The sequence below is a fragment of the Pelodiscus sinensis genome, chromosome 5, assembly GCF_052426305.1.
Source record: "Pelodiscus sinensis isolate ZL-2025 chromosome 5, ASM5242630v1, whole genome shotgun sequence".
Lineage (NCBI taxonomy): Eukaryota > Metazoa > Chordata > Testudines > Trionychidae > Pelodiscus > Pelodiscus sinensis.
In genome coordinates this window covers 62967147-62981698 of record NC_143056.1, presented here as the reverse complement: position 1 = coordinate 62981698, position 14552 = coordinate 62967147, and the positions used below count along the sequence as shown (strand labels likewise).

The 14552-nt window shown below is 46.4% G+C and overlaps 1 protein-coding gene across 2 annotated transcripts; it reads right to left on the bottom strand.

Annotated features, from left to right (window-relative positions):
* Nucleotides 1-980: 980 nt before the first annotated feature.
* VPS18 (VPS18 core subunit of CORVET and HOPS complexes) lies at nucleotides 981-13781 on the bottom strand. Of its 2 annotated transcripts, none has more exons than XM_006128686.3 (5): nucleotides 13430-13781; nucleotides 7819-7960; nucleotides 7542-7633; nucleotides 4890-6760; nucleotides 981-2366 (listed from the first exon to the last, which is right to left on the bottom strand). In XM_006128686.3, exons 1-5 carry the CDS (start codon nucleotides 13518-13520, stop codon nucleotides 1638-1640), a joined length of 2925 nt encoding a protein of 974 aa, XP_006128748.1. In that variant the 5' UTR covers nucleotides 13521-13781; the 3' UTR covers nucleotides 981-1637. The 2 variants fall into 2 exon arrangements, with proteins under 2 accessions (XP_006128748.1, XP_025043310.3); XM_025187525.3 differs by lacking the exon at nucleotides 13430-13781 and adding an exon at nucleotides 8692-8898.
* Between the last annotated feature and the right edge of the window lie 771 nt (nucleotides 13782-14552).

Below are 14552 nucleotides of genomic sequence, written 5' to 3'. Positions count from 1 at the left end.
ATTATTTTAAAATTTCTTTTTAACTGAAAGGACATGGATACCGACCACCACTTTAGAGAATGTGATTACTGCCAAACCTTATATTCAGCTTTATGATTTAGTCCCAGACAAGGCTTCTTGGCAAGTTTAGTTCCTTCACAAAGAATTACTAACAGTTCTGCGTGCCATATGCTACTTCTAACCTCTGCTACAGTGCTAGGGAAAAATCTCATCCTCCATCTCAAGTGTAACCATCTCCCTGTCAGGAACAGAAAAAAAGAAAAAAAATCTTCCAATGCTGAACAGCATCCAAGAAAACAAAAAACAAAAAGCCCCTGGAACGCTGACCTACAAGAGAATGCAAATAAGCCATGAAGGGAACAGTCAGATTGTTTGGCAGAAGGTGCCAAAATGTCTCAAGCATCTGCTTCAAGATGGTGGATGAAACGGTGTCACTGATCCATCCATGGAAGTGTTATGGTCAGTCCTTGAGGAAACGCTAAAGTTCCAGTCTAGTGTTCAATCACAGCTGTGACTAGGAATGGGAAATTCAAGTGCCCAGCCAGCAGTGCTATCTGTGAAGTACCGTTATATGCAGGGCTCGACAAACCACGGCGAGATCTACTCGCCAGCCCCGAACTGCGCATGCGCCAGACCAGCACTGCTCATGCGCGCAGTGCCAGTGAACGGGGCGACCGGCTGAAACCTACTCACCATGGGCGAGTAGATATAGCAATTTGTCGAGCCCTGGTTATATGTAATACTCAAATTACCATTAACAAGTACTGTATTTCAGTGGCACTGGAGCCAAATTGTGTACAATGTCCCAGTATGAGTATTCAGAATGGACTACAGAATAATGGCTAGAAATAAAACAAAGAGATCCTACACAAGATTCAACTGTATGGATCTGGCCAAAAAACTTCTTGGAAAACTGGGGGAAAAGCCCACAACCCCAAAACACCAGACACAGGGATTAAGATACATATTTTAAGACACGGTACTGCTTAGGAATCATATTTTATGTTATTGTACAGACCTGTGCATTTGTGTAACATGACAAATGTTTGCTGACATACATGTAAATACAAATCTATTGTCTCCCTTTTACATTTCCGTCAGGAAGGCTGGCTAAACAATCTCATTAGGAAGCAAAACACAAACAACTCATAATCTGAAAGTGATTAATAGAAGCCTGTACCACCAAGCAATCCCCACTGCTTCTTCCCATTTCCCCAGACTTAATACTATAAAATGGGGAAGCAGTACAAGTAAATGAAATCATTTTTATGTTCCCAGTTCTTTCTGGGCAATGATGCACGCTTATCTTCATGCCAAAGGGTCTCATGAGAAGAGCTTCGAAAGGCCAACTCAAGCTCACCTTCAGACAGGAGCCAGCAGAAGGTCTGATACATTAGCTGAAATTAATCTTTCAATTCTTAGCAACTGTGACCATTTCTCTCATAGTCCTCCAGGACTAACTCATTGCTCTCCAGATAACAGTATCCAGTTGGTCTCTCTTTAGAGCTATATGGGATCCCTTTGTTTTCAGATTGCTGGAGGCTCATTCCTAATATACATGCTTCACAGGCAGTGTACATGACCTATAGCTCAAAGTTTTGCATTCATGTGCAGCTTCAAGCAATAACTGTGTGACCCTACAGCCAACTTTGTCTCTCCTCTTCATACTTTTGTGGGTCAATGAAAGGCTTGTCAATTGACCGGATCATCAACTCCCCACAATACACACATTCAGCCGCCACAATATCATCAATGTCTGCCTTGATCTGTTCCCTACTCTGCTGCCCTTTTCCCAAGCTAGCAGCATCTATGTCCTTGGGACGATGATGGGCTTTGGAGGGCTGGCTTGTGGCTCCCAGCTTCTTCTGAAGGTCTTCTAGCTTAGCCTGCTTCCAGGCAGGCAGGTTTGGAAAAACTGCCTGGAACAGGCAGTCATAATGGAACATGTGACCACAAAGAAAAAGGTAGAAAGGGCGATTTAGGAGCGGAAAGTCACAGGCTGCACACTTTTCCTGAGGCTCCACAGATCCATATTTGTTTCTCATCTCCTGGATGTCCTCCCGAATTCTCTTGGCACTCTGTGTGGCTTCCTCCATCTCTCTTTTCAGCTCCTCAATGTGCTTGTTGTAGTCCTCCAGAGAGTTGCAGATAGCCTCTTTAAAGTGGTCAATGGTGACAAAGTCAGGGAAAAAGGGCAAGACATCTTCAATCTTCAGCAGGTTGCAGCTAGAAAGGCAGGCCATGGCTTTCTTTACATCCTTCTCTTCCTGGACTACATGACGAGCAATTTTCAACCAGAGCTTCTTCCGGAGTTCCTCATCCTCTTCAGGGAGGTCGGCACAGGACTTAGCCAAATCCACATCCACCTGAAAATTGAACAGAATAGGGACACAAAATTACAATTTCCTCTTCACTTCTCTCTCCATCATGAGAGCCCACTCTTGGTAAAGGAGAGATCTCCTACCAGTATCTTTCCATTATGTCAGTCATAACTACAGCTATGCAGCTGACATGCCCACTTGCATATCAGCCACATTTGTATATCAGCCACATTTTCTTCTCCACCAACATTCACTCCCAACACAAAGCGTGTGCACAGTAGTTCTGGGTCACTTCTAGGATTCATCATGATCCAGGAACAAAACAGGAAGATCTAGCTATCTAAAGCCACAGGTGACCTTTGACCTCCAAGGCTGACAACATTGAATTAAGTATCCACCCATTACAGTTACAATTTTTACTTTTACTGGTCTAGACCATTTACTTCCTGTACATTATTATCTACACTCAGAAAGTAGGCTTCTGCAAATATTGTCATGAACTAAACCCAGTAAATGTCAGCACTTTAAATGGTACCCACTGCACTGTTGCCATTCACAACCTGACTAAGTTAGCTTTACACTAATTTAAACATTCTACAAGATGGCCAAAGGGGGAGAAATTCATTTTAAGTTCCTCCTGCATTTTTTTAAAAATCAGAAGATTAAGAACATGGCGGAATCCTCAGGTCAGCAGAGCTGGTTATCAATGAGCAGAGTATCCCAGAGCCTGGAATCCATTAACACAGAGCGTATCCCCACCACCACATTCTCTCTCACTCTAAGATTATGGTCTGGTACCCACTGTGGGTTTCTTTACACTACAATTAGAGCCCTGGGCTGGCCTGTGGTATCTGATTCTGACTAAGGAACTGTTTAATTGTGATGTTGACACTTGGAATCATACTGCAGCCAGAGCTCTGGGACCCTCTCACCTTGCAATATCCCTAGATCCTGGGAACCAGTCTGAGTAAAAACCATCTACACTGCAATTAAGCAGCCCCTTAACATAGGCCAGGGTCAGCTGGCATGAGCCAGCCACTGGCTTCTAATTATAGCATAGACACACCCTGACAGCTCTGAGCTTCCACTATTGCTTTAAATCCGTGGTCACCAACCCGTCGATCGGGAAGCCCCAACCAGTCAATCACGAGGCGTTTGGGACCCCCTCCCCCCCCAAAGAAGCCTCACTACCTACCTCCAGCAACGAGGGAGGTAGTGCTGGCTTCCTGTGGGGTGGATGGAAGGCCAGCAGCTGCGCGCCACTTCCAAGGTTTGAGGAAGTGCGCAGGCTGCTCCCCCTCCCCCAAACAGACAGCGCCATACCACAAAGCAGGTCTGTGGCGCGCCAGGGACTCTGCATGGGGGGGGGGGAGGGGAAAAGGAAGGTAGGCGTCCCCAGAGGAGGCGCGCGCCAGAACTTCCCTTCTCAAAACAGGTGACCCCTGACTCAAAACAGGTTCCCTGCCCTTCTCATAAATAAAGACAAAGCTGAAACCTTTTGTGTTTGAAATAATATTTTATTTAAAAATGAAGCCTGGCCAACAAACCCCCAATTGGGGTCAAGCCCCCATCTGGCCGCAGCATTATAACACTCCTGTACCACCACCACCATCCCCGACCCAAGATCTGAGCCTATCATATACTGGAACCCCTTATCCTGAGCCTCTCATATCCCCAAACCCTCAGTCTTCTGCCACAACACTCCTGCACCATCCACACACAGCCCATCTTACTCCCAACCGCCCTGCTCTGAGCCCCTCACATACTCCAATCCAAACTCCTGCACCCTCACATCCACAAGCATGTGGCTTGCTCATTACCCCAACTACAACACTTCCCATCCTGGAGCCTTCTCCCTGAGCCAGCATTCCCTTCTCCACCTCCTCCTGCATCCAAATTCCTTCCCAGAGCTTGCACCTCTCGCCCCTTCCCACACACAAATCCCTCATTCCCACCCCAGAGCCCACACATCCTGTCTCAACCCAGTGAGGGTATGGCTAGACCGCAAGAGTTTTTCCGGGATTCCAGAGGTATCCTGGAAAAACTCTTCTGTGTCCAGGGATGCGTTTGTTCTTCCGCTTTTTTTTAGCGGAACAGCAAACATGCTCTTTCTGTAACCTCTGTATTCCTCGTTCCAGGAGGAATAAGGGGGCTTCCGAAAGAAGGGGTTTTTCTGACATTTGGCCCATTCTAGACAGAATCGAAAAAAAAGCGGCAGTGTAGCTGTACCCTGAGAGTGTATAAGGACTGGGGCTAGCAAGTGATGGAGAGGAGGAGAACAGAGGGCTTCAAGGAGGGGGTGGGGTTTTGGGGGAAGGATGGGGTGGTAGATCTTGGCTTGTTCTGACATTTAAAAAGTGATCTTGGACGTAAAAAGGTTATTTTACCACTGCTCTAAATTAATCTGGTGGCAGACATTCCCTCCCTGCGTAGGGGCCTTTTGACATTTACTAGGTTTAAACACATTAGCCAGCCTTCTCACTGACTCCCTTAAATAAGTCAAAAGCTCTCCAGCATTGCACCCTCAAGAACAAATGAACTAGAAGTACTATACATAGCAGTACACACCTGCAAAGCTAGATCCACTGCTTCCTCATATAACTCCATCACTTTGTAAACATGGACACAGGCTCGGTGGTGTCCGTGCTCTGCACACAGCCGAAGCGCATACTTCAGGTCATAGTGGATCCTGTTAGGGTTGGTTCCTGCTTGTTCTAGGTACGACAGCAGCGAGACTGGCCGACACAAAGCATAGAGAGACAACAGATAGTTGTGAATGGCTTGCTCCGTTTCTTCCAGCTCACACACACAGAACTCCATGTATCGAATAGCTTCACTGATCTGTTGGGTGCTTTCACTTTGACTGTAGTTGACGAGGGCAGGTATGAGCTTCCTGGCATCCAGTTTTGTGCCCATGGAGATCCAAGCATCAACCACCTTCTTGGGGATGTGCTGGATCAGGACCGGAGAGAACTTGTAAAAGAGCTTTTCATCCCTGTGTCTGGACAGAACATTTAAGGCTTCATCATAGTCATCATGTTGGCAGTGATGGGCTACCACTCTCTCGTAGTCTTGCATAATAACTGAAAAATAGACCATGTGTTCTGTGTCCCCGTGGCTTGCTAGCAGCTCATAGATGGACACTCGGTTATTGAACAGACACTCTTTGTTTTTGGGGCTGCTCAGGAAGCTGCAGAACTTCTCCCGAGTCTCCTCATAGAGATTCCTTTTGGAGGCGTCACCCTCCAAAGCACCTAGCCGATTCAAGTAGAGCTCTGTTAACCAGGTGGTCAGCAAGGTTGTCTGGGTCTTTTCAGAAGACTTTAAGTTGGCCAGTTTCTTAATCAGAAACTCCATCAATGCCTCCTCTTGTTTGGCTTCAATGAACTTAAGGGCAATCTCCTCAAAGTAATTCTGGGTCAGTGCATAACACTTGGCACTATCCAAGTACCTCTTGTTTTGAAAGGAGTGTTCTGCCTCTCTTGCCAACACAATATCTAGGCACTCAGGACGGTCTTTGCAGTACTCTTTGGCCAGATCAAACTTGTTAATGTTCATATACATCTTCCATACATCTCTCGATTCCCGTTGTACGTGGTAGCGGAATACAACTTTCTCTGTGTGGATCCAGACCTGCCCGACTGTGGGATCTTTGATCATGCGCTTCAAAGAGCCAAATTTCTCCAAGAACACATCTTGGAAGACAACCTGCCCATTCAGAGTGCACACAGCTATCACTTTGTCAGGCAGTAAGAGCAGGAAGTGGAATTGGGTGAGAACTATGGAAATCGGCTTGTTAGCTGACACATCCACGTCAGAAGGATACTCCCAAACCCGTTCATCACTCAGAATAGAGTCAGGCCGTCCATAGTCCAACGTACCATACAAGACACCATTTCCCATCATCCAGGCAAAGGACCGTGGGGAGGAGCGCAACTTTGGGGTATAAAATGCTATTTCGCTGTAGCCAAAGCTGGCTGGGAACTCTCGAAAGCTGGGCAAGTGGTCTACATGCATGCCAAACACAAAGCCAAAGCCCTGCTGCTCTGTCCCCTCAAGCGCTTTGCCCGCAAACTGGAAGAGTCTTTTACAAGTAGTGGCAATGATGAAACATTTCCCATCGAGCACTCTCTCTATTTCCAGACAGCAGACTGGGGTGGGCCCTGCCTCCTCCTCCAAGGTATAGACCAGACGGAAATACTGGTCTGGATTAGTGCTGAAGAAGCTTCCCTCGCTGACAGAGATCTCAGCCTCGTATATTTGGCCCTGGGCTGTTCCCACCAGGATAGGACCAGTGTTCGTCTCTGAACCCAGGAACTTATTCCAGCCCACACATTCAACCAAGTGACCTTTCCAGCGGGAGAGCGCCCGCACCTTCTGAGCGCTTCTGTTCAAATACAGGCATTCACTAGTGTTCAGTGCAATCACAAGGTGAGATCCTACAAAGGTATAGAGCAAGAAAAAGATGATTAATGAGCACAGGGTTAAAGGAAACACCACAACCCAGACAGCACCACTACTGTAAGCAAGACTTCTGGTTGTTCCCAGAGACACACAAGACAAAACACAATTCAAGATGCTAGTGATCCCCCAATAATTTGAATTCAGAAGGAGCTGGGGATTGCCATATTGGCTGAGATCAGTGATCCATTTCACCTAGTATCACAACTGATAGCAACTAGTCCCAGCTATTTCAAAGGAAGGTGCATGAACCCCTATATGACCAACTCTGGAATAAATGACCCATAAAGTCCAGGTTGCTAGTTACTGTCATTAGGTTTTGTGTTTTATAAGTGTTTCATCCCAGCTAGAGTTAAGTGTGGATATTGCATTTATAATCCTATTTAGAATTCTGCTAAGCTCCTGACTTCAATGGGCAATGGGCTCCAAAAGTTAGATGTACATCGTCTAATAAGACTTTTCTTTTATGAATTGTAATAAAGTAACTCAAGTCAGCCCACATCTGTCAGTGGTTTATATACACCAAAATGTATGGAGAGAAGCACAGTACTCTTTCTCCAACACTTGGCTACTAAATAGACAGAGATCCCGGATAATAATTAGGTGCTCTGAGTTTATTCCCCTGGTGAATCATGTATTCCTTCCACACACAGAATAGAAACCAGAAGTCCTTTAGTTAAATGTTCGTTTAACGTGATTATTGCATTTGTTGTAGATATTAAACAGCATTCTGCAATTTCCCTTATACCGTCACCTCACCTGTGTGATCTAAAAACATCTTGTAGACTCTGGCTTCATCCTTGCGTCCCAACTCCACCTGATTAGGTTCATCTGCCTTGCCAAGATCAATCCTGCATGAAGGAATGACAAAGCAAATTACCAAGACTCAGGAGGAGGCCCATGTAACTATGGAAACAAAATTATACCTTTCTCTTTTACAAAAGACCATGAAGCCATACCTAATTTAGAGACAGGAGTTTCCAAGCAACCATAAAACAGACTGTGATGGCTTTAGGTCTTAAAAAGTACGAGTTACCTGAAAAGGGTGTCTCTGCCAAGGCTCATACAAAGCTGATTAGAGGAGACCACTAGACTGTTAATTTTCTCTGGAGGAGTGAAATCAATCCTTTGCTTGTTAAATATTGGTGTCTCCTTCTCCAGCCGAGCATTCACAAATCCTAGGAAAAAGCAAAATCCAAGTGCAGATCAGAAAAGAGACAGTATCACAGTGCAACCTAAAATAAGGAGCAGAAACAAGGAAGAGCTACAGGAAAGTGAAGCAGTCCATGGTAGCATCCATCCTTTTCTCCCAGGTACATGTTTGCAGATACAGAACAAGTCTATTCTCCTATTCTGCCACAGTGCAGCTATTTTTCACTTGGCACAAACTTAAATAAACACAGCGAACCCTTTTGAAGAAACTGCACATTATAATTATATTACATAAAAAGCTGATGAAGAGAATGACAAAAAAAAAATGGTTAACTAGTGGAAAATCAGGTTATTTATTAAAATGATGAAACTGTTGTGGTGCTGTACAGGACACCAAGACAGATGGTGTCTGCTCCAGAGTTTACAGTCTAATGAAAGATTGAAATCAGAAGTGGTATTAGTTGAAAATGTTTCATTTGGTGGGATAAAATTAATTTCTCTCTTATTCAATCTAGCACTAACCACACAAAAGAAAATACAGAAGTTGAGATTATTCAAAAGATTAATTTTATGGAAAAATGTAACCATTGTTAATCATTTAATTGCCACAAAAGAAATTCAGTTAAGTGACTGCAGGCAATCCAGCAGGAATCACAGCTAGATCCTAGATCAGTGGACAAGATTCATAATACTTATATAATATTTTACATTCACAATGGTCATAGCACTTGATAATTAAGACAAACAAGTACCATACCTCCAATTTTACAGACAATTTGGCAGAAACTAGGGACGTGAAAGGTTGCAGTTAACAGATGGGGGCTGGAGCAGCTCTCCCCTGCATTGCTCCAGCCCCATGAGGAGCCCACCATGAACAGGAGCTGCTCTATTCATCCAGAGCAGCCCCACAAGCAGGGGCTTCTTCTGATGGGCTGGAGCAGCCCCTGACTGTGGCAGGGCAGGTTAAACCAGTTAATCAATTAAACGGGATTTTATATCCCTAAGAGAAAATGAGCCATGGGGTCCAGTGAATTGAGTGAGGTCACACAGGTTGTCAGTGGCAATGCTAAGTAGCCATCCTGCAGCAAAAAAACTTCAGGACCAGACTTCAAAGAGAAACTGCTGAGCTACAGTTCATCTTTAAGTTTGACACAATCAACTCTGGATTAAACAAAGACTGTGAATGGCTTGCTAACTACAAAAGCAGCTTCTGTTCTCTTGGAATTCACACCTCCAGATCAGCTGCTAGAAGTGGGCCTCATCCTCCTTGATTGGATCCACCTGGTCATCTCCAGCCTGATCCTGGCCTGCATATTTATTCCTGCCTCTGGAAATTTCCACTACATGCATCTGACGAAGTGGGTCTTTGCCCACGAAAGCTTATGCTCCTACACTTCAGTTAGTCTATAAGGTGCCACAGGACTCCTCGTCGCTAATGCTAAGACTAGCACTCGAGTCTGGCAAGTACTAAAATCAGTGCCCTGACCAAAAAGCCAAAAGTAGATCAAACTAGTTTCCAATTTCATTACAAACTGAAAATTTAAGCCACTGTGATCTAAAGTTCCTGGATCTCTTGGCAAACCTAGATTGAAATTCAAGTAAAGCTAGGTCAATTTAAGATTTAGGGTTTAAACCTGGCAAATGTGGTCACATGTAACATTACATTTTAAGTCTGCTGAAGCTTGAAGCTCAACTTGAAACTCATTTCATACACCCCTGAAACTAGTAATAGAGGGTGAATAGAAAGCAGTAACTCGCACAATGCTGATCTAAACTGGAACCACACTATTCAACTATTTACTTTTAAAGTCTCTGTGTACATGGCGGGGGGCCACTGACCTTGCTTGCTTGGGAGCCACAAGTTTTAGATGACAGCAGATTAATAAACAGGGAGGTCTAGATAGTGTGTGGGAGGAGAGAGATTTACATAGGCAGCATACCAATGTATTCTGCTACAGAAACTAGTTCATAACAAGTTTATAGTTACAGTTTATAAAAGCTTTTCAAGTTTTAAAGCAAGTGCAGTGACCTCAAGAGAAGGCCAAGCACTAAAACAGCAAAGGGAGGAGGGTTATGGGAAATACACACACGAAAGAATGACACGATAGGTTTCATTTTTCTGAAGCCGAATGGAGCTCAATTTAGAGCTTAGGACAGCCTAGAACAAGGTGGGTAAGATTCAGCCCAGCAAGCAGTTTCATCCGGCCCACAGCCCAACCTGCCACATCCCCATCTCCAGGCCAATTGAGACTCAGAGGCAGAGGGAGAACGCCAATTCTCCTCCCTACGCCAGGGATAGGGATGTAAGAGACTAGTTGACTACCCAATAAGCAGCAGCTTATTGGACATGATGCAACTAGTTGCTTCCCCCTCACTGCCTCTATCAGAGAGAGGCAGCCGGGGGCGGGGAGGGAGAGCAGGAACCAGTGCTGGAGGGAGCCGGCTTAAAGCTGGTTCCCCCCAGAACCATCTCTGCAGGGAACAGGGGAGATAGACTCACAGCGGAAGCGGCTCAAGCAGGGACTGAAGCAGTCTTTGCTTGTGCCACTTCTGCTTGGATTCTGCCTTTGAAATGTACAAGAACCTGGCTATTGCTCTTGTACATTTCAAAGGCTCAGGCACTGCAGGAAGCACAGGGCCAGAGGGTAACCCACTAGTCCCATGCTCCCAGCAGGGCTCTTGCTACATTTCAATGGCTGAGGCACCTTTATAGACTAATCAAATAGTCAATGGAAATCCCATCAACTATTTGATTAATCAATCTAAATTTAACATCCCTAGCCAAGGGCGCGCAGCATAAGAGGGAACCACCAGCTGTTCAAAATGGCTGGCGATTCCCTCTAGGTGTCACGCACCCTGACTGGGTGGGGTGGTGGGGGGAAGAGACACACCTTGCGTGCTCCCTGCCCCCACAGGGCAGCACACAAAGTCTCCTCCCCCACAGATAGTGCCTAAAAGGAACCATCCCTTCTGGTTCTGGCCCATGACCACTACCAATGTTAGAGAAGTGACTCCCCTACAAAAATTATTGCCCAACCCTGGCCTAGAAGTGTACAGCTTCCATGCCTAAATTAGGACAGCTACCTCCACAAGCTAACCATGGTGGAAATACTCTAGCCAAAATCCAAAGAACAACTAAACTCTGCCACTGAACTGTAAAGTCATAATGGGACAGTCACATGGAATGAAATATGAATGATACTCATTAATATAATCCAGGGGACACATGTCAAAAAATGGTGGTATCAAAGTCCTCTCCATGTGTGTCCTGTGATTCAAGTTTCTCCTCTGACTGAATTTCCCATCTCACCAAAGGTGGCAGGTAACCTCTTGACCAAAGAATACTGCATTCCTCTAACAGAGTCACCAGGCCACTCAAGCTAGATAAGAAAGGACTGGTCATTTCTGGGTTTTTTCCCCTAGGTGACATTTACACTGGCCTCCCTCCAAGGATGGAATACCACTGGCTCCACAGAGATTTCTAGGACAATTATAGTCACGTAGTGCAGTTAGCCTGGGAAATTCTTCATGTGCAAAAGGACTTAAAAGGTACAGAAGGCTACTCCTGGAGGAATTCTTTACAATTCTGTATGTGCAGAATTCATGCCCCCTGCAAAAAATTCGTTGTCTGGGACAGGTGCTGCACTTATGCCTTTCACCCACCAGAGGCTGCTGTGGTGCCAAAAGAGAGGGCAGCTGCACACCAGCGGTAGCAACCTATAGGGCAGATGACAGGCACAGGTGCTGGAACTATGGGTGCTGCTGCTGCAGCATCCCCTGACCTGAAGTGATTTCCATTACATACAGGCTTTACTGTTGGTTCAATGGCTCTCAGCACCCTCACTGGCTAGACACTGCTGATAAGCTCATGCTTATTGGTTAACTGTTCAAATGGTTACACTGTTACAGTCCTAGAAGGGATTGTGTTCAATTTGTTCTCTCTTTTTATCCCTTTCAGTTTACACACAACCTGGTATAATCAAACTTTTCCCATGGATATATACCATACAACCCTGCTTGCCTAGCAGTTCCAGATGATACTGAAAATCTTGTGATAGACTAGGATTCAACTGAAGTGGTGACCGAGGAACTTATGCCTTCAGAATCTTGTGCCTTTACAATTCTCTCTCTCCAGCTCAACAGAGAAATGCACACTTTGCAAAGTGGCCAGCACTAATGTTGTATCTCACATTGTCTCACAGCCCTTTTAAAGCCAACTGGGTGCATTATCTTATTCATCTCCTTGGTGACACTAACACACACATCACTTGTTGATCTACCCTATGCAACTTCAGCTATGCTATTTGCATAGCTGAAGTCAACTACTCACCACAGCGTCTACCACACAGTAAGGTCAGGGGGTCTGCTCTCCCATCAACTCCAGCTACTCTTCTCATCCTGGCAGAGTACTGGCATCAATGGGAGAGCACTCAGATCGATTTATCACATTGATCCACCACACAGTGGAGATAAGCCATGGTGACAGTAGAAGAAAGTGCACATGTGAAACTCATGATTAACTGGTCTGATTAATAAGAGATGTACTATGCAATTGCCCCTCTAGCAAGTTACTCCTCATTCATATTGCATAGTTGGCATAACACCATCACATAGTTATTGTATAGTTATATTCAGGCCTCGCCGAATTGCGGTAAGCCCTGCTCGCCAGCCGCACTGTCCGGTGATCTGCACATGCGCAGATCGTTCTGTGCATGCGCAGATCGCCCAAACCCGGCTCTTCCGGGTTGCAATCTACTCGCCACGGGCTAATAGTTATTGATGGACCTACCCTCCATGAGCTTATATAGCTCTTTTTTGAACCCTGTTAAAGTCCTGGCCTTCATAACATCCTCTGGCAAGGATGAATGAAGAAGCAATGGATAACATTCACCCCAAACTCATAATTTTGAAACCATTTCACATTATCTTTTTTTTACCACAAAAACATGTGCATTTGTACAACATAGTGGTATCTCATCTTCCAACCCAAAGAATAATTTCACTCTAAATAGAGGTTCAATGTAGCCTAAATTTCAGATGCAATGAAACTATTTCAAACTGGCATCCTTCTTCCCTGTAAACAGCTCCATTATCAAACCAAGTTCAAGTCAAGCTGTATCTATTCACAATGGAGTATCTCCGAGAAGAAGTGATGCACTGGAACATTTCTGCTCACAGGCTGAGTATACAAATGATATTTGTGATTCCAAAACCACTGTCTACATCTTCACATTTTCTTTTCGGAAGATATCTGCAAGACTTCCATTTGCTAAACCTAATGCAAGATTCATTTCCTTGCAACTGCCTCAACATGAAGTAGTAATGACAAATAGCCAGCGTGTCCCGAGAAACAGTCCTGACTAAGGGTGTGCATGTGTGACCAGGTACACGGTTAACGGTCACGGCTACACTAGGCTCGCGAGCCAGCAGTGGACGAGTGCACTTGCTCCAGCGGCCCGCACTGCACAGCCGACAAGCGGCCCCAGCCCCCTTACCGGAGTGCGGGATGCCCACGCTGGCGCGGCTCTGCGGCTGGGCGGCCGAGCGGGACAGCGAATCTTCGTACTCGTCCAGGATGGAGGCCATGGCCGCCGCGGCCTCCCAGGAGACACCGGACGTGCCCTCAGCTCATCCCAGCGCAGGCGTTAGGCTCCGCGCGCGCACACAGGCCTGAGGCAGCTCCCCTGCCCTGCCCTGCCCTGCAACCGCCGCCGTCGGCCCCCGCGCAGGCCACCCCAGCCCGGCCACTTCCGCAGCCACTCATTCAGCTGACCCGCCCCACGTGACCTAGCTGCTTGCGGCCGGCGACGCTTCTTCCCGCTTCTCGCGCGACTGCGCGCGGAGAGGGGGTGTTACTTTGCGTGCCCTGAATGGGGCGTCGCGTGCCCGGACCCCGCCATTGAGAGTGAACAATCCGGGGCCCCGCCCCCCACCGCGTGTCACTAGTCGGGCTGCGATCGCACCTGCTAGTGGCAGCGCCGGGCAGGGAGTCCCCGGGTCTGTTCCCGCCAACCCAGCCCCCGCCCTTCTCCTCTTGCACGCGCGTCCCCCCACCTAGGACACGGCCAGCGCTGCCTTGTGGCGCTGGGGAGACCGAGCGAGCCCACGGAGCTCAGGAGTTCTCCGGCCAGTGTCTCAGCGGGCGGCGCCGGCCTGAGGCAGGGGGCTCGTACGAGGCCGCCACGAGCGTCGTGCCTCTTTGAAAAATTGTATAAACCTCTAAAGCAAATAAACTCTTTGGCTTGCTCCCCTATTCCCAGTGCGCGCCAGGGTCGTGTGCGCTGTCAACCCCTTGCAATAGACAGGCAGGTAATTTGGAGAAGACTGGCACTGGCGCATTTTTGTAAATGTAAGAGACTCACAGACTTTTATTTCAAATATTGAGTTGCCAGTTTGAAAAAGTTGAGAAGCCCATTGATCTGTCCCCTGCCATGTCAGCCAATAAGAAAATGCTTTTTGTTGTAAAGGTCTCTGTTCTGATGAGACAAGGCAGGGGAGGTAACAGTTGCTATTGGACCAATTTCTCTTGGTGGATGAGACAAGCTTTCCAGTTTGCACAGACCTCTTCAGGTATCATTGTGTTCTGATGGTTAATCTAACTGGATATATACAACTCAT